Source organism: Pteropus vampyrus, unplaced genomic scaffold (genome assembly GCF_000151845.1).
Source record: "Pteropus vampyrus isolate Shadow unplaced genomic scaffold, Pvam_2.0 Scaffold146, whole genome shotgun sequence".
Classification (NCBI taxonomy): domain Eukaryota; kingdom Metazoa; phylum Chordata; class Mammalia; order Chiroptera; family Pteropodidae; genus Pteropus; species Pteropus vampyrus.
Window position 1 is genome coordinate 5,325,240 of NW_011888927.1, and position 24,779 is coordinate 5,350,018.

At 36.1% G+C, this 24,779-nt stretch overlaps 1 protein-coding gene across 1 annotated transcript in view; it reads left to right on the top strand.

The window, feature by feature from the left end:
- The window catches only part of HECW2 (HECT, C2 and WW domain containing E3 ubiquitin protein ligase 2), a 204,836-nt gene extending 180,282 nt beyond the window's left edge, over positions 1-24,554 (top strand). The window contains exons 22-28 of the mRNA XM_011369257.2: positions 195-293; positions 3,629-3,758; positions 4,778-4,924; positions 5,569-5,683; positions 8,425-8,510; positions 9,528-9,640; positions 22,390-24,554. Coding sequence (XP_011367559.1) covers positions 195-293; positions 3,629-3,758; positions 4,778-4,924; positions 5,569-5,683; positions 8,425-8,510; positions 9,528-9,640; positions 22,390-22,501 — 802 coding nt within the window. The 3' untranslated portion in view covers positions 22,502-24,554. The remainder of the gene's footprint in view (positions 1-194; positions 294-3,628; positions 3,759-4,777; positions 4,925-5,568; positions 5,684-8,424; positions 8,511-9,527; positions 9,641-22,389) is intronic.
- The last annotated feature ends 225 nt before the right edge of the window (positions 24,555-24,779 follow it).

Below are 24,779 nucleotides of genomic sequence, written 5' to 3' on the forward strand. Positions count from 1 at the left end.
TTCTTCAACAAGTAGATGTGAATATTGGCCTAACGAAGACACAACCTACAGCACACAAACTCTCATGGACCTAGTGGGCAATTAATCTTGGACAAACATAGATGGTTAGAGCTGGAAGGCATTCTAAAAAGCAAATAGAACTATTTAGAAACTGCTCCATGTCATGTAAGTGATCTCATGCTTTTCCTTCACAGGTTCCGGTTCAGTGGTAGGATCCTTGGTCTTGCGCTAATACACCAGTATTTGTTGGATGCCTTCTTCACACGGCCCTTTTATAAGGCTCTTCTCAGAATGTAAGAGTATTTTTATTGCTTGTGTAATTAGCATGTGAGAATGCAGTACTTCCTTTATTGAAAGGGTCTTTTGTCAATGTCATTTATCTGCTCACTACCTCAAATCTGTTAGTAAACTTAATAGTGGTTTAGATTTCTGAAACTAATACAGTTTCAAATACAGTTGCCGTGTTTTTCCTGCTTCTGATCCTTTAATCCTGTCTTGCCCCCAAAGTCTTAGTTTCATTCCACGCCAAATAATTTATTCTCATTTGTTGCAACACGTGTTTCTTGAAAACAATTGTACTTCAAATACGGTACTGGAATTCCTGTGGTGTTAATGCTGATTATTAATAGAATAGTTTATGTTAGCCTTGGTGACTCACAGCCCCCTATCCTTTATGAGACGCTCTTTATATTTTGCTTTATGCAAACTTTCAACTGCTTACTCTTGGTTCACATTTTTCATTCTCCTTTTGTCTTATTTTGTTTGTTTGTTAGAGGTGGTCAGTCTCATATTTTTCTTGAGACCTACCAGTATGCAAGACAGTAATTTATGATAGCAGATGAAAATTTAGCATTCACATAACTTTTCTTCATTGTTATCACAATGAAAGTTCACAATTATTGTAAAATGTAGCGCGGTTTCTCTCCTGTAATCAGTAGTAATTTACGAGGCTGAACAGGAGAAGGCAACTGTCTATGGGGGTAGTGGCTAAAACTTGCAGTGAAAAAAGCACAGAATGATGTCTTGGTTCTGTGTAGCTCATTCTCTAAGTGAGAATCGACAAGGTTAAAACAAAGCCATGTACCTGCTTTCTATAAAATGGAAGCCGAGACCTCAAATGAAAACAAAGTGTTCCTCATGGGCTCATAAGAAGACTTTTTGCCATCCTCCCTTTTGGTATCTGGGCTAATGAAGCCCTGGGCAACTGGGCACTGGGCATCTTCGTCTCTGGTTTCCCCTGGCCCATTTTTCCTCTTCCCTTTTCATTGCTTATCTCTTCTCTTCTCATTGAAGTTTCTTGAAAGAGTAGTCTATATCAACTGTTGACACACCCTCAACACACTTTAGTCTGGCTTCTTTTCCACCAGTAACCTATGGAAGCTTTTAAATAATATATTTTGGTTCTTATCTTAATGGACCATTCTGCTGCTTTTGATGCTTTTTTTTAATACCCATTTATCTTGAGTCTTTTCTCTATGGCGTCCATGACACTGTCATCTCCCTGTTCTCTTTGACTTTTATGTCTCCTTTGTGAGCTTCTATAATTTTCCCTTAAACCTCGGTGTTCCTAGAGCTACCATTCTTAGCTCCCTTCTTTTCTTTATCTGTGTATTTTCATGGGGAAATCTCTTCACCTATTTCATCTACTGACTCTCAAATCTACACTCTCAGTTTTGATCTCCCTTGATTTGTAGGCTCGAGTGATTATCAGACCACTGAATATCTCCACCTGCATGTCTCGCAGGTAGCTGAAAATCAACAAGGTTAAAACAAAACTCATCGATTTCCCCTGTCCTGAAAATGTACCTCCTCCCATGTGCCCAGTCACAGTCCATGGTCCCAATATTCTCAAGTTATTGTGGTCTCAAATCAAGAGTTACCCCCAAACAGGGATGGCACATGCACAACACATGGTCTGCTCTTCCTCACCTCCCATCCCATTCCCACAATATGTTCACAAATTATTTATAGAACTTTTTCCTACTTGTTTTGGCCTCAGGAATTTTTTCAACTTATAGCCTTTAAGATTGGCAATTAATCAGAGTTAGCTTGCAATATGAGTTTATTTGCCACCTCTGTTTTAGATATCCTTCTTTATATCGCCCAATAAAACCATTTATTAATTTCCACATTTGCCTTCTAAATAATTTTTAAATCTGTCTTCTCTCCACCCTTAACAACTATGTCCTAATTAAAACCCTTATCTTATTTTGTTCAGATTACTATTGTGATCTATTAATTGGTCTCCACCCTCCAATAATAACCATCCCTCCCCCCTTTTAAGTAATCCTCTACAGTGCAACTTCCAAAGAAACAATTTAAAGTCACATCTCATATATGATCATGTTATTCCCTGTCTTAAAACCTTTCAATAGTTCTGAATGACCAAGCTCCGTACTATGACATTCAAAGCTTGTTTCCAGCTACTTTCCCAGCCTCATTTTCTGGACATCCGTCTTGTGGTTAACTCTCTAGTCCTGCTGATATGCTTGGAGTATTCTGTATACTCCATGCCTTTGTGCTTCGTTCATATTGTTCTCTTCTTCTCCTTTCTCTTTTTCGCCTTCTCACCTTTTCATCCATTTCCCTTTACTTTTCTAGCTTTTAAACATTCTGTAAAATTTAATATAGGTATCATCTACTCCAAAAAGCTTTTCCTGAATCTCCAGTTTGAAGTAATGTCCTTCATGTTTGCTCTGAGAGTTCCCTGTATCTACCTTATCTTTATTTTCTAATTGGAGTGTAACATACCTATAAAAAATGCACAAGTTATAAGTATTACCACCCTAGGCTATTACTTGTCACCTTACATTAACTTATCTATTCATGGCCTATCTCCATAAGCAGACCACTAGTTCCTTGAGGAAAGTAAGTGTTTATCAAGTAGCTATCAAGATGTCTGGTATACTTGATGCCTAATAAATATTTAGACTGAACCAAATAAAATGACCTTTGAAATTGGGCTGATAGGAGGAAATTTCAAAACAACTAAGTCAATTGTTGCCATCTTACACTTATATAATAGTAACTCCACCTCATGCAGATCCTAACTCAGCAAGAAAAAAGAGGAGAGAAATATAGAAAATTATTATAACTGAGAACAATTCTGTGGCTTGCTGTTTTCAGAATCAGAGAAATAGTAAGAACTGTGAAGAAAAAGGGAATATGTGTAAATGTAGATGACGGTATCTAGTCTTTGGCGGGGAAGAGGAGTGTTAAAGTTCAGTATTGAAACATACAAAGAATTTCTAATTAGGAGAACAATATTTAAAAGTATTTTACCATAGCCAAAAAATACTGGACCCAAGCGGTCAACCCCAGTTCCAGTTCGTGCTCTGGCATTAATTGTGGGTAATTGTGCAAATGGCAGCACTCTTTCTCTTCCGGTTTCTCTGAAAGAAAAGAGAGACTGAGTGATTCCTAAAGCATTTTATATATATCGAGGATTTTTAAATTTTATACTAAATTTCTGCATTATTTCACTGGCTTGGTTACTGAATTTGACTAAGAACATTTCAGAAATCACTGCCTATCTTGATGATTTTGTTCTTGTCTTTAATGCTTAGTTTTTTTTCTGAGTTTTTGCTATTAGCCATGCCCACATATTTGTTTCTATCTGTCGTCTTAGTCTGTGTGACCTTAGTGATCTGGAATACCTTGATGAAGAGTTCCACCAGAGCTTGCAGTGGATGAAAGACAATGATATCCATGACATCCTGGACCTCACATTCACTGTGAATGAAGAAGTTTTTGGGCAGGTCTGTGTATGTGAATAACTGGTGACTAAGTGCGGTAATTGAAGGCTCTTGGTTGGTGAAGAATTAACTCAGTGGCTAAGATTCAATGCTTATTTATCTGTGGCTTGTTAGGTGGTTTAAACCCAGGTTTATGTAAATGTACAACAATCTTGGTTATAAAGATTATTCTAATGCTGACTATAGGTTAAGATGTTCTAATTTACAGATTGTAATAACTATTTGTGTATTGTAAGCAATCTTCTTTTTATTTCCAACTAAAGTATCCACATATTAGAATGTACCTTGTATAAAATACAGTTTTTAAAAGTCCATGCTATCCCAGAGTTGAATATTAAATTATTTAATTGGCATTTGTACTTAGCTCTCATATTGCAGAACTGAAACTGATTGTTTTGTATTGAAACTGAGACAAAGTAAATATTTTGGTGAAGGTTCAAAAATATATTAATTTTGTACAAATTTGATGGAAGGATTGATTGAAAGATTTCTTTCAGAAATTGCATACTAATGCATAACTAATATTTTTATTTAGGCAATATTTGGTTTTCTGAATTTTGTGTTTTGGAAAAGAAGTTCTCAATTTAACATCCACTTGAATGTAATTCTGTTTCCGTAAAGCAAATCTTTACTTAAATTTGAGCTTTGTATATGTAGTCGATTCTGAACCCTAAATGAATTTGAGAAAATGTGTTTTTGTCAAACATTCAAATAGCAGTGGGTCAGAATCTGGAGCCAATTTATTTTCTTTTAAACGGCTTATCTGTTCAGTAAGGATTTAAAACTTAACCTTCAGCGCTTCCAATATGTATTTTTTAACCACTGAGGCTTTCAGACATTAGCTCAATGCCCAGGTTTTACTGAACAATGGTGTATGCCTGGGCTTCTCACAACCTGATTGTGGGATGAGCCCAAGCTAGGGTAGGGACAGGGAGCCAGCTGATTTCAGCTCATTGGTAGCAGGGTCCTTACAACCTCAAAAGTATTGCTTTATGGTCAGTCTTTTCGTTTTTAAATCTCAGATTACTGAACGAGAATTAAAACCAGGGGGTGCCAATATCCCAGTCACAGAGAAGAACAAGAAGGAGTACATCGAGAGGATGGTGAAATGGAGGATCGAGAGGGGTGTTGTGCAACAGACAGAGAGCTTAGTGCGCGGCTTCTACGAGGTAAAGAAAGTCAACAGGAGTGGGATTTTGCGGTCTGATATCAATGATACCACTGCCCATCTTACTGTACTTTATATGTGTGCCATATTTCAATTTTTCTTTTGCTGTTTGTACTGCTTCCTTTCGATTTAAAAACTCCAATTTTGTTATGCTTCAAGAACACAAAAAAGCTTAAGGCCCTGTTACAAGAGACCACTGAACTAAAATGACCTGAATTTAAATAGCATTTGACAGTTTAATAACCACTGCTAACATTTAAGTCATGCACCTTACTCATGCTTAGATACGGGTAATCTTATCTCATGCTTGATATGTGAAAAGATTGTAGCTGAGGGTCTGAATGAGTTTTTACAAGTATTTCATGTGACTTCTTGTAGGAGCACTAGATCTTTTTCAAAAGAGAAAAACAACTGAATTAATCAGTGCTCAATTATAAAATAAAAATTCTGTTGAGGAAAATCTCATCAACCTCGTACTAAAAATACCTGTTTTGTAGAGAGCTTTAGAGATTTTAAAGTGCCTACACAGAGTACATACACAGTATTCCCCAAACTCCTTATGTCCTCTTTTTCTGATGAAGCTTAATTATAGCTGAGATTTCTCCAGATTCTTAAACCGTACCCTGTCTTCTTTTTATTCCATAGGTGGTGGATGCCAGGCTGGTATCTGTTTTTGATGCAAGAGAACTAGAACTTGTCATCGCAGGCACAGCTGAAATAGACCTAAGTGACTGGAGAAACAACACAGAATATAGAGGAGGTGAAATTTGATTTATAGATGGCTGGGTTTTAAGTTTGAAATTAAAGAGAGGTAAATGGTTCGGCATGCTGGTCTGAATCCAGGACAGGCAAAAACAATTGCACTCTAATCATATACGTCTGAAGCAGTCTCTTTTGAGACTTGGGCTAGGTACATTCCCTTCTCTTCCTAGTTACCTCATCTGTCAAGTGGAGGAAGGACTATTTACACACCATTTGAGGATGTCATAACACTTAATTATTGGTGAAGAAATATGACCATAAGAACACTAATTAATTGTTTTATGATGTTGGTAGTGAAGCACCAAGGAGCTCTAACTCCACCTATTCTATCTTCATTCTAAAACTTGAAGAGGCACACCCTGTGAACCACCTGATGAGCAAACACAGTTTTTCTATATTTCATTGAACTACTTAAAAACTGTAATTCACAGTTGAAACACATGAATGGAATAAGACATGGTTCTCAAAATTCAAGAAGTTTACTGAAAAAGCCCTTCTAAATTCAAGCATTAAGTTCAACTAAAAAGTAAGATTAGTTAAAAACTGCGCTCTCTGACACTTCACCGAATGGGAAGCTTTAGAAGTGGCATTTCTATAGTGCAGTACATATTCTCCATTAATAATTGGGATCGAAGGCATTGAAATTGATTGTTGAATTAATACACTTTGAAAGGGATCTGATGCTAACCCAGAGTTAAAGTTGTATCTAATAATTTTAAGCAAAGAAAGAATATACTTTCTGAAATTTATTGTAGTATTATGAAGTCCTCAGAAAGTCATGACAAATAACAATTGTTTTGGGTTAGGTTTTGGTTTTGGTTTTTTAACTCAAAATGTAAGAAGTTAGCAATAGTTCTGAACTTGGAGAGTGAAAAATACAAACTTTAAGTACCCGAATTCATATCATTTAGCAGAATAAACCAAGCTGAACAGATCTCCAGTTATCCATAAATTGAAACAGATTTAAAAAAAAAAAAAATTTTAAAGTTTGGAGTAAAAAATAACTTACTTTTGTTTTCGCCTGTGCTTGGCTCTCCCAGCTCCTCGCTGTTGCTGTGGGCTGGCCTTGTTCACCCGTTTTCTCTGAAAAGTAGTATTAAATTGCAGTTTCAATTGCTTCTATTTCTGAAGTCCAACTGCTATAATAAGTCTTTCCCAGTTGGCCCAATGAATAATTTATATATGGCCTTGGTTATTATAACTTGCTTAACCAAACTATTTTCACTAACTAGAACACAATTTCTCTAACACATTACATAACTGACATCTTACCATAAATATTATTAGCTCATTTTCCCCCCTAAGTGATTCTAATAGCAATGCTGTTAATCAAAAAAGCCATTATATTTACACAGTATAAACTTTTATTCACATATGACTAATCAAGTACCTATTTCTATGGTTATTGTAAATCTTATCAAATGAAATCTTATCAAATGAAATTGGGAGGAGAGTGCTATGGGTAAAGGGCAGGAAAAGGGCAAGACACCTAACTGCCATGTTTGCTAACCCAACTAGCTGGCTCTGCTGCCACTTGCCATATGTTCAGAAGGCAGCTGACACTTTTCAGAAGGAGCAAGACACTTTTGCTCCTCCTCCTCCAAAAGGTTTGGCACAAACAACAAAGGAGAGGTAGAAAAGGACCGGTTCGTAAGATCAGAAAACTTTAAGCTATAAAGAGCCAATGTACTTATTTTATAGATGGGAAAGCTATTTGCTCAGCACCAAATAGCTAGTCTTTGCCAAAAGGAGAACATGGAGTCTATACATCATCATGTCCAATCTAGTTTTATTTATCTTTCACTTGGATCCCTTTCTTCTCCAAAGGTTAATAAGTATCCCTGATCAAATGGTAAATAACCACTGAAACATGTGAAGAAAAATTTGAAGTAAAATAGTTTCTGCCCACTTTTTATTTTGGACTTACTTCTACTGACTCAAAATTAGAGTACACAGTTCGTACACATTTACTATGTCAATTGGTTTGAATCACTGTTTGTACCTTAATCTCTGTCAGCCTTCTCTTCGAACTTAATTTTTCTTCATTGAGAGGTTTTGGAACCCACAACTACTACCTTAATACACCTGTGGAATGATACTTTTGACATTTTATTAAATTCTACTAAAGTATAGAATAAAAGTAACATTTAGTTTGATGATTGGGATTTATTAGTTGAAGAAATTAAAGTAATGAAATTGCTTTTCTCTTTTTATTAATAAAAAGTTATTTAAAAATATGAACATTATATGCAGTTTTAAAATAGTTTGCAATTATGTATTTATTTACATAGTTATTTGATTAATATATGTCTGTTCTTTACCAGAAGCCCTGTGAGGGTCTGTTTCCTTTGCCAATGTACCCCCAAGCTTGGCATAGTGCTACTAAAAAATTATTTCTTAAATGAATGACCAAAAGAGTTAAGCATTTCCAAAAACAGCAATTATATTTTTCAGAAATAATATGGTTGAAATAACTCATTTGTTATTCTTCTCTCCACTGATTTTATTTAGTGACTTCTAAATGGAAACAGAGACCTCTTGGTTTCATTTAGTGTTGTTTTTGTTTGACTTTTGATACTCATGCAATCATATTTACAGTGTTATTTCTTAGCCTTAAATTATAAACAGCCTTTAAAGAAGTAAGGCAATGATTTATGTCTGGGGTCTTTTGTCAATGTGTCATGATGGCTTAAGGTAAAAAAGCCATAGTAATATGGGCTTTCATAATTGGTTTGATAGGATATCATGACAATCATATTGTAATTCGGTGGTTCTGGGCTGCAGTGGAAAGATTCAACAATGAACAGCGACTAAGGCTGTTACAGGTAAGATGGCATTAGTTAATCTTTTTAATGTATTAATGTAATTATTGTTGGAATTGCATATTTTTAATAACTGCTAAGTATACGCAATAAATACATCGCATGTTTATCTGCAAATGCGGAATACATTGTTTCCGGATTCTGCAGATTGCATGGTTCTTTGGCTCCATCACTTTGCAGAACATCCCCGACCAAATCAAAGCATTTCATTAGAGTTGTGAGGAAGTACCAACTCCAGTCCAAGAATCCCAGGAACAGCCTCTGCCTTCAGGGCAGTCTGGCCCTTTCAGAAAGAGGTCCCGGGGTACTCTGCAAGGCAGCATCCTTAGCAACAGAAAAAGATGATCTTAATTCAGTCCCTTAAGAAGTGACCCAGTTCCTTGATAAAGAGTCCTTTCTTTTCCTCCATATAACTTTCAACAAATTAGAGATAACAATGAAGTTCAAGAACAGTGGAAAAACTAACTCATTTTCTTGTGGTGTTTATAGTTACACAGGGCAATTGCTGGTTGGTTGCAGCTAAAGAGATATCAGACACAAGGAAGCCTTCTGGATGCTCAGGCAAAGCCTTACAAGTAGACTGGGTCCTAACTCCTTTGGATCAAAGATTGGGCCCTCAAATTTGGAGGCCCAGAAATTTCTTTTTTTATTATTCATGATGAGTTGATCAGGAACTGATGCTAACTAGACTAGGTTAATTGATATACATGCTTTATTAACCTATAATGGAAAATATAGCAGGTTTAAGCTTCTAAGCTAGTCAGGATACTTTATCTTCTACAAAACTTTCACATCCCCTTTCCCATTATAATGTACTGTCCTTCCTTGGTATTCTGGTTCTTGGCCAGAATTTTCATCTTGTGGTTATTCCACACCTGTAAAGTTTTATCTTCCAAGCTTTCCCACCAGCAAGCAGCATGCTGCCCTTCCCCAGGAGCTTTGCATGTGGATGATGCCATGCCTTTCTTGGCAGCTGGTCTCTTGGCTTCACCTTCTCTTTCTATTTTCTTGGGTTGATAGTTTGTTACAGGCACATCCAGCATTCCCTATGAAGGATTTGCTTCTCTCCGAGGGAGTAATGGCCCAAGAAGATTCTGTGTGGAGAAATGGGGGAAAATCACCGCCCTTCCCAGGTAAAAAAGAAAACTTTTTTTTTTTTTTTTTTTTTGGTCACTGTAGTGTTCTAGAGGAAACCTTTAATCTCTTTCTAGATATTACATTGATTAGTTACTGTTTTTATGTTAAAAGTTTGGGAGAGCAGAAAAAGCTTTTAGGGCGAATTGGTCTCTGATTACCTTTCTACATGAGGGATAAAAAGATCTTGGTCATAGTTAAAATACACACATACGTTTCTTAGAATACAAAATGCAACCAAACCAAAGCATTTGTCAGCTTTAATAAAGCAATGTTAGTCATCATACTGTGGCTTCTTATGATTGTGGCTGTAATTTAAATGTTTCCAGAAACTCTAGTTTTAAGTTTATATTAATAACTTTTTAGAATCCCTTCACTAAGGGATTACTGTTGTGGTTTCTAAAAAATATTAAATCAAGTGATCGTGCTCTATACCTCTTTAGCTTATATCGTACATGCCTTAATTCCATGTGAATGCCCTCTGCATTGTATTCTCCTTCGTAATAAGATGACACATTTCCTTGGAGTAGAAATAAATTGCTTTACTGATGCTTCTAATATATGTAAGAATATTACCTTACCACCTTAAAGATAAGGTAATATTTTTGAATAAAAATGTGTTTGAGGTTAAATGGAGGTAACTGGAGCTGAAGCAAAAGAAAAGGAGGGAGCAAATGAACAAAAGAGGACTGGATAAAAATTGGTTTTAGAACTCGTTTCTCCATTAACAGTAACAATGTAGAATTCTTGAGGTAAAAAGTACCTCAGCTTGCCTTTCATTTTACTACTAATAAAACTGCAAACTGTAGAGGTTAAAGGATCTTCCTGAGTGATATTCAGTACCCCAAGATGTCATCCTGAGCTTCTTTAAGTACAAACAACTTTGAGAAACCCGTTAACAAGACTTTCTTCTTAGCAATTGCAAGACACTAGTTCTTGAGAATTATGTTCTAAGCATCAACACATGAGAAAAGGGGTGCTGAAAATGCAGATTCAGAAAGTAATGAATAGAGCGAGCTCAGGACTGAGCTCAGTTCTGCGAGCTCAGACTGAGCCTCCTCAGTCACCTTGGGTGCATCTCAATCAGTGAACAGAGGCACTGCATTTAAACTGCATACCTAATGTTCCAAATTCGGGACACTATAATTTCATTATTTAAAGAACTATTATATTTTATTTATGCCTGAATTATGTTCTTTTCCCCATAAACATATATTTGTGTCTCAAAAGCAGATTCACACTGAGTGGGCCTTTCGCCCTTTTGAGAAACTCAAGGATTAGCATCAAGGAGGCAGCAAGGGACAGATTGATTGTGCCACTTTTCTCTTGAAATCTGTTTTTGTAAATATTTACTTTTGTAAAGTAGATGGAATAAACTGTAACAGTAAGAAGATAGATCTGTTGTTCATATTTAATCACTGCAATTTTCACCAAACCTGGTAAGCAGAGAAAGGCAGTTTGGTACAGACATGAAACTTTAGCTCTAGAAAGGTCCTTTTTACCTCAAGAATTCTACATTATTACTGTTCTTACTCATAGTGGGGTCTTGGAGAAGTTACTTAATCCTTCTGAGCCCGTTTCCTCATCTACCTTGTAGGTTGGTAATTCTGAGGATTAAATTGAATCATTCATCTAAAACATTTACTGCTGACCCTGGCCATGAGTAAGCATCCAGTTAATGGTTGATGGCTGCCATTATGATTTCTGTCACCATCCACTGTAATATATATCAGGCAGAAGCATATTGGAAAGAGCAATATTGGAAAGAGCGAGGGTTGGGAGGTAGAAGACCTGGGTTCTAGTCCTCCCTTTGCTACCAGCTAACTCTGGGACTTTGAGGATCAGTTGATCTCTAGACTTCGGTTTCCTCGTCTGTAAAAGACCAGGGAGTGGGGAGGTATATTAGGTTTGGTTGAGCAAGAAGTAACACCAACAGGTTGTTGAAGAATCTTGGAGGTCATACTGGATTTATTTTTTTACTTCCCCCAGGGGAGCTTCAGGAAGTTCATATGCTGACTCATTAGAAATGGTGGTGTTCTTCAGTATTGTTGCATACACACAGTTGGGCAACAAGCATTGTTGTTTCTTCCTTTCTTCCTTATGACCTGAGGCTGGTTCTAGATTTTTACTCAGATTATAAAATAGAATAAATAAAGATGTTATGAGGCATATCAGGAAAGCAGACCATGTTCATACCTTGTCTATAACAGGCCCTAAGTTTTCAGGTCCAATAGTAGGAAAGAAGTACTTGGCTCTTCTACTTCATGTTAGTCAACTCATATAATCTAGTTAAGAGGCATGACTACAGATACAAGCCCAATGATACACTAGCTATATGACCCTAAACAAGAGCCTAAATCTGTCACTGATGAGTAGGAATAACAATGCCATGCTCAAGTCGTGTTTGTGAAAAGTGAGTGAGATAGTGTATGACAGCCTCTAGGGATATTAGGTTGTCTTTGTTCCTTTTAAGCTTTTATCCCAAATGTCCTATAAGCCACCATACTGCTGTAATTTTTTAAATGTCCTCCCCACACACAAAAAAGTTCATTTACAGAAAAAAAATAAAAAGAACTTTAATGCGTGACCATATAGTTTCATCAGAAGTTATTTCTTCACTGATAAGATTGTCATCACTCTTTATGAAATGTGGGCATGTTACTTAAGTGTAAGATCTATAAGATTGGCTCTGGTCTAAAGAGATTGTCTTGTGTGACTGAGTCCATTTCTCCTACCATCAAAACAGATACACTGAAGCCATTTTTCCTGCTATTTCCTGATAGATTTAAGTTGCAGAACTGAAGAGCTGGTTTGTCTCAAGTTGGTCAACCTAAATGTATTTCTTTTACTTATTAATGAGATGGTGTTTATTTAAAATGTGACATTGTACACACTGGAGACAAAATGGATGGATGTCCTTCTTACTTAAAAAATGTGTTCTCTAAGAAGTCTGGAGTCATCTCAGGTCAGGCATGGCTATACCCTGGTAAGCTGGAGGTGGCTATCTAGGATAAGAGCAGATGGGAGGGCGTCTTGGTCTTTCTAGACATGGATGATTGAAGGCCTTTAACCTAAGCAAGTGTGAGTCTCATTCTTTTCTCAGATTTCCTAGTCTCACTTTGCAGTAGCAGTGAATATAACACTACTTACCATGTGTGCCAAGCAGTGTATTAAAACATGTATGGTTGTCTCTGAAGCCAGTACAAGTTGAAGCCATGGCTATTTTTTTCTCTCTTGTGGTAATAAAGTAACTAGAAACCAAGATGATAAATAATGGTGAAGGCAGACGGGTGTCTCCATGAAGACTTATAGCCTGAACACATTACTGGACTTCCTCTGCTTCGTGGTTGGTAGTTAGCTCTGTATTTTGCACTTCTGAAGATTTCCTATCCCCCAGTGTTCTGATAGACTTATTAAGAGACAGTAAATTCACTTTATGGCAATTGCTCTTAAACATTCTGGAAAACAGGCTGCTGACATGCCACCTGGAAAATGCAAAGCAAATCCTTTGTCTCAGCATGGTATAAAGTTTATATGTTTATATCTGAGGTTCTTGACAAGTAGGATGAGAAGACAGAAGAGTTGGAAAGCAGCAGTCACGATGTTCTTTTTAACATGGGTTGGTTTTGAAAGATAAAAAACAACTTTTTTTTTCATTGTTTTAAACTCTGCTTTTTATTATTATGAAAAGAAAGCTTTTCACAAAAAAATGCCAAGAAGTTAAATATATGTATCAAAAGTCCACTACTTAGATAACTTCTAAACATTTTGTAGTATATGTTTCCACTCATTTTTACTTACATACACACACACGACACATTTAAAAACAAAATTATAATCATACTGCATACACTGAAACATAATCATACTGCATACAGTTTGTAACCTCTTTTTGTTTACCACATATCACTAGTCATGAACATCTTTCCATGTAATTAAATATTGCTATATAATCTCACCAGTAATGCAGTTTTTCCTCTTCCAGTACAGAATGACAGGTGCACTGAAGGAAGAAGCCTAGATGACCTTTCTGAGTAGATCATGCCTAAGCTGAGTCCTTGGAAATGAGAAAGAGCCAGCCAGGTGACAAATCAGCAGAAAAGAGTTCAAGCAGCTTCAAGATCCAGAGTCTGAAGGCAGAATAGAGTTTGGCTTGTTTGAGAAACAGCAAGGAGGCTGGTGGCTATAGGTCGGGGGAGAGTATATGTGTTGAGGTTGGATTGGTAGACCAGACCAGGCCACCTACCTGGTAGTCTTTGGCAAGAAGTCTAGATTTCATTCTAAGCCACTAGAAAGTGTAAGCACGGGAGGGAGTGATCTTCAGATTTCAGATGATCACTCTGGTTGCTGGGTGCAGAATGAACTGCAGGATGTAGAAAGATAAGCAGGAGTTTAGCCAGCAGGCTGCTTCAGTGGTCCAGGTGAGAGGTGCTGGTATAGTGGTCTAGGGTGATACAAAGAGATGGACCCAAACTAGTTTTCGCTCTTGCGACCAAGAAAAGGGGGATAATCATTTCTTAAATGCTGTAAGGTTTGACACTCACAAACATACACTTTAAAATATGACCTGTGAAACAGGTCTCTAGGACCATTAGTCATATCGACTTGGACTATCCTATTCTTGCCTATAGCAATTAAAATATCTTTCATTCCATTAGATGATTGCAAATTATTTCAGTAGCTCTATTTTTTACATTAATGACTAAAGAGTCTCTTTTTAGACACAGTATGTTTTTATGATCATTTTACTCGCTTCCCAAAGTAAAGACCAATCTAAAAGGTATAGCACATTTAAGGATTTTTAAAAAGATATTACTAGTCATCACGTCCAAGAGTTTTCTTCTCAGAACTGCTCCTTAATGGGTTTTCTTCTATTGGGTTTAAATTCTTACACTTAAAAAGGATGTACTCTTCATCTTTTCACAGGGCCATCTATAGGTGAAGAAGTTACCTTCTTATAAGGAAAAGTTTGAAGAGTTTTTTCTATTAGTTACCCCTGGATGCAGAAATTGCCATTGTGGGAACATTCCATACTGTATTTATAGACCCAGATGCATTTTAACCAAGGTGACCTACTAAGACTTTAGAGTAAGACATTAGTAAATCAAATTCCTCTAACTGGCCTTTAAGTACTCAGTATGCATTTACTATGTGCTAAAACCTTGTGGAAGATGTTAATTGATCTCTAGACATTAAAACACAGAGAGGGAAGTAATAGATGAATAGATAACCAACATCATTGCCACCAAATGGTATATGATGAATGAGTAATGGGGGTAATAAGTGCCATGGAATTCCTTTCCATTGATTCACATAGGACACCTGGTGAGTGTCAGGGGTTGTGCTGTGCCACTGTAGGCTTACACAAATATTTGTGAACTAGTCTTAGCAGGAATTTCTGCTCTAAATCTCATGGTCTAAGAAGGGATTAATGGGGATAGGAGAGAAATTATGAATATTTTAAAAATCATAACAAGTTATATCTTTATTTGTGTTAATAAATCTACCTAGGTTAACAAAACAATCACTGGATTACTTTAATTAAATTTTATTACTGCGTGATTGGTAACTTTGGATTTCTCATGCTGATCATAAGCTCTGAATTTATCATCTACCTCTTACCGATTTTCTATACTTTCTGTCTTCAGTAATGGCACATATCACTATGCACACCCAGTCACTAGCTTTCTTTCATCCTTGGAATAAATGGAAAAGGTCTTTGCATGAACACACCTCACTTCCTGATGTGGCCAGGCCTCTCCATGTGGCTTCAGGTCTAGCCTTGACTCCTGTAACTCAAACTCTTGTACTTCTCAGGTTTCCTGGTGATGTAATGCTTCCTCACACTTTGCGGCAATCTACTGGGAACATTCTTTTCCTTGTTGTTGATCTTGAAAATCCATACACACCTACAGATCCTTCAAGACTTAGCATAAATAGTGTTCTCTATAAAACCTTACCTGACTATGTAGAGTAGACTTGTAACTTATTGTATTATAATTGTTTGTGTGCACAGCCACAGACGGCCTGTATGAATCTTTTGGATTAATTAGACAAAGGTATCTGGTAGTCTTCTGGAGAAATACAGCCCTGAGGTAGGTGAGTTCTCAGTTTGGAGCACAGATTGCACAACATTTAGCAGGTCCCATTTATCTGTATATTTTGCTGCCTGAGTATAAACTCCTTGTAGGCAGAAACCAGACTATTTATTCTCATCTACCAAGGGACAGCTCAATGCCTGACATGCAATATGAGCTCAGTACTTGTTCAATAATGAAGGAATAAATGAAATGTAATGCAAATTGAAAACTTAATTTTTATTCATTTGAGCATTTTGTATGGGATCAACAAGCATTTGAAATATGGAATCTTCAAGGGGAAAAATAATAAAAGTTTTTACGGGTGAAAGAGCTTGGATTCTGCCTGAACACTCATTGGGCCCTGAATTAGGAGGCCCTGGAGAGCCCGAATAAAGCCCTCTTTGCATACTTCACAGCCCAGCTCTAGGCGGACTCTGCTCCTTCTGCCAGCATGCCCTGACAGCTAGAACTGCACACACACCTGATTGCCTTAGGGGGAAGGCTGTTGTAAAAAAAAAGATAGGCAAACTTTGGACCTGACAGTTATGTTGGGTCAGGAATACTCACATTTCCAAAGTAATCTTGACATTATAAAGTGATATATTCCAAGATCCCTTAAGATTTTCCAGAATGCCTTTAATTACTTGATGAAGAGGTGAGAATGGGAGTATAGAAACTGAAACCTGAAGGATTAGGCATTACTGCCGATTAAAAAAAAAAAAAGTATTGACAAAGCACTTTCTAAATTATAATGCAAATAAAAAGAGTTTATTAGATTCATATACATTTTATTTCTAGGAGTACATCTGCTGGATAAAACAGGGCCCATGGTTTTCTCTGGATTTTTCTTTGTCTCTCAACTTAAAATCCTGATTGGACTTCTTTGTCTGTTATTTTGAGTTCTTATACGCTACCAAAAATCACTTTTAGAAAAATGGGGAATAAATTAATTTTTAAAAGTGCACACAGAGAGAAATACATTAATCAGTTAATCAATCTATGAAAACTTAGATGTAATTGTAATATTTTGGTTCATTGGATTTGGATAATTCATTTGTCTATCTATAGGAAAGAAGATAGGGTTAGCATGTGACCTGGTTAACATTTGAAGAATCCAGAAAGCACCAAGAGATCTATTAAGTCAGACCAGATGTCTGGAGGGCTTTTAAATCTTCTTTATATTGATGCCAACTTGATTTCCCAAAGACGGGTTCAGACCTGCCCTCCTTGAGTAGTTCTGGCTGCATAGATCAAAATGAGGTAAACTCATTATAGCCTTTAGTGTGGCTGGCTTTGAAAGATTTGAAAAATGTTCTTTTATGGAGACTGAATAACTGGATGTGCTTTTGCTGCCAATATCAACATAGTCCAAGGGCCCTCCTGTTATTTTCTGCTGGAGTTTTCTTAGGACATGGAATGGGGCGGGAGAAGGGGTGTGAAAAGCCTCAGAGGATTGTGTTTTGTTTTGCTTTTTTTTTTTTCTTCCTTGTTCTTGGCTCATACAGCAAGTTGATGGTAAATATTGGGCAATTTATTTAACCACACTATTCCTCAATTTCCTCATTAGCAATGCTGTCTTGTTTATAAGAAGTTTTGAAATTTTTGCAAGCACACAAAATGCTGGTGTGGATAGGCAATGTAGGTATCTTATTTCTAATTCACTTGATATCTTTCCAATAGTGGAGACCACCTGCATCAGACTCACTTGGAGTGACTGTTAAAATGCAGATCCTTAGGCCCACCCCAAACTTTCTGAATTAGAAACTCAGGAGGTACAGCCAAAAATCTCATTGTAAACAGGCTTCTTGGGTGGTGCCAGTACACTCTAATGTATCTCTCTGAGTATGTTTTTTTCCTGGTGAGCCCAAGGTAGAACTAAGCACCTAAAAATCCCCTGGCATCTCCCAGGGTTATCTGGATTTACCCAATTTGGACCATATTCCCTAGAGCTATGGCATATTGTAATTGAATCATTCATTAAAAAACATGTGAAGCTTTATTTTGCTAATCCCTGTCCTTCAAATGTATGTAATTTGGTAGTATTTTGAGGACTAGCAGTTCGCAGTCAGGGGTGGGATGAAATTAACATTCAGGCCTCTAGACATGAAAGCACAGAGCCGAAGAGCAATAGCCTCCCTGCTTTCGGTTTAATATTGGACTTCCCCTAGGAACCCAAGATTGAGATTTTATTCTTAGTTTGGTCACTGATTCAGCTTTGACCTTTGGAAAATCATTTAATCTTTCTGCACAGTTTCCCCCTCCACATTGTATACTCTCTCCATCCTCATGAAACATTTTTTAGGGGAGCTGTTCAGTTTATTCAGAAGCAAAGTTGTAGTATGGTAATGTATGTTATGCAACCAGATGTAAATTAGGAAGCAGTGATAGCCTTAGACTCTGGATCAAGAATGGTGATTATGTCATAACTGAGGAGTATCAAAAAAGATTGTCCAGTCCTTCCCTTTGTGTTGAGAATTGAATCTTTAGAGAAGAGAGAACCAGGCTTATGGATTTACCGGATAAGATACAATAGTGTCCACAAAGGGACATGCAGAATTCTTGTTTCTGTGCTCAGAAACCTGGGCACAGAAACCTGGGCACCGGATAAGATACAATAGTGTCCACAAAGGGACATGCAGAATTCTTGTTTCTGTGCTCAGAAACCTGGGCACATGATAGGACAACTGATTATACCCAGCTTTGCCCCACTACCTGCCCTTGATAAGGGAGATTCTATTACATCACATTTATCACACTTGCCACTTTTTCTTGGACTATTTTACTAGCTTGAGACCCGTAGTAGTTTTCTATTGCTGCATAATAAATTACCACAAAATTAGCAGTTTAAGACAACACATAATTGTTATATCACTGTTTCTGTGGATCTGGAGTCCAGGCATGGCTTAGCTGGGTCTTCTGCTAAGCATCTCACAAGGTTGAAATCAAAGCGTCAGCTGGACTGCATTCTCATCTGGAGGCTCAACTAGAGAAGGACCCGCTTCTAAGCTCCCTCAGGTTATTGGCAGAATCCGTTCCTTGCAGCTGTGCAATTCATGGCCACTTACTTCTTCAGATTCAGCAGCAGTGAGGGTCTCTGACCTCTATATGTTCCTTTAATGGTCTCATCTACTTAGGTCAGGCCCACTCAGGATAATCACCCTTTTGATTAACCTAAAATTAACTGATTATGGACTTCAATAACATCTACAACGTATCTTCACTTTTGCCATAATCCATTGGTTAGAAGTGAGTTACAGGTCCCACTCACACTCAAAAGATGGGGATTATACAAAGGCATGGGTCATGGCAGATCATCTTAGAATTCTGCCTACCACAAGACCACCATGAATTAATATTCGACATTTGACCTAAGTATGTGCAAGCAGTTAATTGGGGACTTCAAACATTGCTATTTATGAATTCTCATTCCCATATATGTGGCCATTTTGTTAATTCTTGGTTAGCTAAAATTAAGCTTAAGTTAAGGGAAAGTGTTTGGTTTTCAAGAGGGAAGGAACAGGCCTAACTAGTGTGTGACAAACACATTCACCTATCCTCGTGTCCTGTGCTAAAAAAATAAAACATTAATTAGGGATTATTGCTTACCTAGAGAAAGGGTCATTTGAATTCCTTTTATTTCTTAGTTCATCCAATATGATTTGATTCACAAAAATGAATTTATATATATCTACTCAAGATTACAACTATAAAAGTGAGTTACTCTTTGAAGAGTTCTCCCAAAAGTTGATCTATCACACCCTTTGATTAACCAGCACAAAAGGAAATAATAGACAACAAAAACCTTTTATTAGGTATAAACAAGAGAGATCGCCTTTTCAGCATGTTTCTTATCTTAGCAACACACTGAAGAGAGACAATATATCAGAAATGGATAGCAACTAAATATTACTCTATAAATGAAATGCTTATCTAAATAAAAAAAGTGAATAGGCTGAAAGAGATTAGCAGGAGGAAATTAAACAAGTTAATCTCTTTATTTTGTAGTATTTATACAAATCAATAAGAAATTCTAAAGATTTAAATGATAAATGGACTTCACACTCATTAAGATAACTATTATCAAAACAAACAAAGTGTTGGTGAAGATGTAGAAAAATTGGAACCCTTGTGCACTGCTGGTGGGAATGTAACATGGTGCTGCCACTATGGAAAACAGTATGGCAGCTCCTTATAAAATTAAAAATAGAATTATCATATGATCTAGCAATTCCACTTCTGGGTATATACACAAAAGAATTGAAAGCAGGGATTCAGATATTTGTTCACTAGTGTTCAAGAATAACATTTTTTACTATAGCCAAAAGATGGAAACAACCCAAATGTCTGTCAATGGATGAATAACAAAATGTGATATATGCATACAATGGAATATTATTTGGCCTTAAAAAGAAAGGAAATTCTGACCCATGATACAACATAGACCTGGAAAACATTATGCTAAGTGAAATAAGTGAGTCGAAAGGACAAATATTGTATGATTCTACTTATATGAGGTAACTAGAGTAGTCAAAATCATAGAGACAGAAAATGAAATGATGATTGCAGGAGCAAAAGAGGACAGGAGTGTGTTCAATGGGTAAAATTTTAGTTTAGACAAATGAAAAGTTCTAGAGATGGGTGGTGGTGATGGTTGCAGAACAATGTGAATATACTTAATGCTACAGAACTGTGCACTTACAAATGGTTAATGTGACAAGTTTTATGTGATGTATATTTTATCACAATAAAAAAAAATTAAAAGAAGATAAAGATGTAGATCACAAAACAGGAAATACTACAAGCAAGCTGTCTTAGGGAAAGATGCTCAGCCTTGTTAGTAACCAAAGGAAAAAAATTAAAAATTTTGTTTAAAAGAAGTACCCTCTTTTAGCTAAATGGTATAATTAATATTATATGTCTAACATACAAAGTTTATAATTATATTCAAAACATATTTCATGTCTCTGCTTCTTTCTCCCCTCTCCCTAGAACAGAGATAAAGTCTGCATTTAATATTTTTATTCCACTATTTCATACAAGATAGACTTTAAACCATTCCTAGGACTGTCTTTTAGTATGCTAGTTCAATTTTTTTAAAAGTAAAAGATTTCCTTGAGACCTGAGTTGAGGTTCCAGTGCAAAGAAGGTATAATAAGAATTATATTAAATGCATTCTGAAATAGATTATTATATCAAAAAAGGGGGGGATTGGCAGCAATGGTTAATTAGATGATTTCCCCTCAATATGTCCTAGAGTTTGTAATAACGAGTCGTAAATCCTGAGCCAGTACTACTGATATTCTTATATATTACAGAGTCCCTTCACATTCTTGTTTCTAATAAGCCATGTGGCCACACATCTGACTTATTATCTCTTTGTTATCTCATAATTTCCATGAATCATGATTATCTTTTGGCAATTTAATGAAGGCAGTTAGAGTAAATCTTTTCGATGGTAATGAAATGTAGCTAACAATACATCTCTTATTAGTTGGTCAAACACTATGAGCCAGGCATTGTATTAAGCGTGTTTTTGTCATTTCATTTAATCTTCGTATCCTGAGATGACTGACTTTAGTCTCTTTTTATTGGTAAGAAAATTGAGTCTCAGAAAGTTTTAATAACACTCCAAATCATATAGCTGGTTGTGAGAGCTAGAATTCAAACCCAGGTCTGTTCAACTTTAAACTTCTGATCATCCCACTGTACTGCACTATATCTAGGAATATAATTATATTTATTTCATAAGTATTAAAGTGATTTATAAGAACAAAAACTGAAACGTGACTTTATAAAAATAGCTTATTAATAATCATAGCTTCTAAAATTCTATATGAATTCAGGAGCAATTTTTTAGTCAGAATTGTTTAGCTCCCACAAACAAGCTGTTGTGCATTCAGAATAAAATGCTTCCTATTCCATGTCAAAGTGCAGATTTACTTCCTGATAAGATGCACTATTCGAAGACTATTTTTTATTGTGATTCAGGTGCAAATAACAGGAAAGCATATTTTTTTCCCCTATCTTGGCATAAGGGGAGGTATTTTTGAAAAAAAAAAAAAAAACTTAATGTAATAATTTAAATGGCCATTATTTTGCATTGTGATTTACGAGAAAACAGATTATAGCACAGGATTCAAAGAAGTTAACAATGGCGTACTGACTTCAACAGGAAAGTCCAGCCAGGGAATTTCCCAAGACACTACGCCATGAGGCAGGTCTTCAGAGATACTTACTGCTCTTCCCCGTCCAACAAAATGAAAAAATGCAAAACCGTGGATTCTCTGAGAGACATCCAGGCAAATGCCAACTCTGAAAATGAATTGCTTCACAAGGGCTTATATTCATTTCTTTAAAAAAAAAAAAAATAACATCAAAAGAGAAAAAAACCCTTGTCTTTGTAATTCTTAGACAACTGAACAAATAGTATTATGTGCCTAAAATGGATTTTAAATGGTTGTAAAAATGTAAAGAAAATAAATTTTTAAATGTCCCATTTCCCTAAGAGAATGAAATTCAATTCTAAATTTTTAAGTCAAAATATTTTCAAAGGAGTGTGAAAATTGGCAAAAACCAAATTGAATATAAAAGAGAAGCATGCACACACACACACAAAATCTTATTTCACTTTAAGCATACTAAACCATATATGCTTCTTCTGTTTGCAGAGCTCACACTTGTTTTAACCGTCTGGATCTCCCCCCCTACCCATCCTTCTCCATGCTTTATGAAAAACTCTTGACAGCAGTTGAAGAGACCAGTACCTTTGGACTTGAATGACCTGGAAGCACAATGCTTGACTCCATATGGACAGGCAATTTCAGAAGCTGCCCTCTAGAATGGCTGAACATGGGAAATTTCAAGAGTATGCTTCCATTAGAGTAAAACTGAGTGCTATTATCTTCCAGGAGCACATGCTCTGCCACATTTGGGGACTGGATAGTGGTGATGAGTCCTCTTTGAAGGATTTGGGTGAGCTTGATGCCCAGGGAACAACCCAACAGTCTTTCAATCAACAGTTCTTGACTGCCAAACTTTTTTCCATTTGTTATATTCCAAGACAAAGATGAATCTGTACAAGATCAGCTGCACGGTAACTTTCAGAGACTCAGGAGAATCTTGAAACTTACCTTTGAATGTGGTTCAAGCCAAACTAGCAGCACTTGACCCAATCTCCAAATTAATGCAAGTTGAATAATATAATAAAAACAAATATATTTCCTGAAAGTACATTTATTTAAGCCCTAAGCTATAACAGAATGTTCATTTTTCTAGCTTATGGATGCTTGCATGGTGTGCACCATAAGTTTCAGCTTTCATGGGACACGAGTGAAAAATGAAACCAAGTCAATATGAGGTAACTTTAAAGATTTGCAAAAGGTAGACGATGATAATGTATATGCAAAGTGGTATGTATGTAATTATGGCTAAAGAGAAACTGTTATACAATGAATTACTAATGACAGATTTTATGCTTTATAATGCATGAAAACAATTTTAAATAACTAGCAATTAATCACAGAATATCAGGAAAAATTACACAGTGAGTTCTGTTTATTTTTTATAGGTTCATTATATTTATGTTAAGATGTATATAAGAACCTACCTATCTTACTGTACATGTCATCTGTTCCATTTTCATGTTCCATGCTTACTTGGGCATCATGCTAGTATGTATCCTTTTAAGTACTCTCAAGGGAACAAAAGGGCCTTTTATTTTTATAAAGGTACAAAAAAATTCCCTGAAATATTTTGCACTGAATGTACCAAAGTCGAAGGGACATTACAATATGACTAACAGCAACTCCATCACTTGACAAATATAATAGAGAATAGCTTCTAAATCCAACTTCCTTCACAGTGCCATGTCTACCACTACAAGGACTGTGCATCTAAGTAATAATTTTTTAAGACTCACTATATGTGATAGTATGATATGCATTTATTTAAAATGCATTAGACTCTCTTCCATCCATCAGATACTTTACAGGATGGCATTTAATAAAGATTTCGTATTTCCCCACTGCTTTTTATTTGTACAGCATCATTAAACACTAAGCTCAGTTAGGGAGCCATCAGCAACACCCAAGAGATCAGCTCTCTTAAGTAGTAAGAATTCCATTTTCCCTCATCAGTGAAGACACTACAAATTGAAACTCTCAGTACTATATTTCTAAACCTGCATTTTCACCAATGCATAATTTTCTTATCAATATTAAGAAACAATTTTTCTATGGTATCTCAGAAATTGCATGACATCACTAATGTTATTTCTGTGTGTTTTTATCAGAGGGTGTCCTTCATTTTTATTGCTTTTGGGGTTTTCCACATCATTGTTTATTTCCTGAATTATGGCCATAACTAATCAGACGTTCAATACGGTGAAGTTAAATTGTGAATAATAAAAGCATTGGATTAACATTTGGTTTGCTAGCCTATGGTTTTACAGGCATTGCCTGAACACTTCTTTGAGATATAAGTAGCCATGATATTCCAGTTATGGGATATTGGCTATCTTACACTTTACAGAGGTTATATGAATGATTTTCATAGGTTGGTTTCTAAGAACTGATTGCTCCCCTGTTGGTTAAGCTATGTTTACTATTGGGGCTCTCAAGAAGAATACCACTCATGTTGCATTCCTGCACTAAAAGCAGGTACTGCAGTGTGGGGAAATGTTCTGGGGAAAAAAAGTCACAGAAATCTGAAAATAAGAATAGAAGATTTCCCTGTCTACTAAAATTGGATCAGAAAAAACAGGGAAGAGAAAAAAATTAACTGGAAATGTCAGTTTGTACTTACTGATCATGAATATAAGTATATGTCTAATTTTTCAAACTATTTTTGTTCATTTTTTCATTATAAGGAAAAATAATATGCTTTTTTAAAAAAATCACATTTTTTATGGTGTTTCAGATGTTTCGAAGCTGGCATTCTCTAAGTAGCTGATATAGAAGGTTGCATTTCTTTCAAAAATATATTCATAGACCATGTTAGCTTTCATTTTGGTTTATGACATTTTTAGGTAAAAGACATTTGAATTAAAATGTATCTCTTT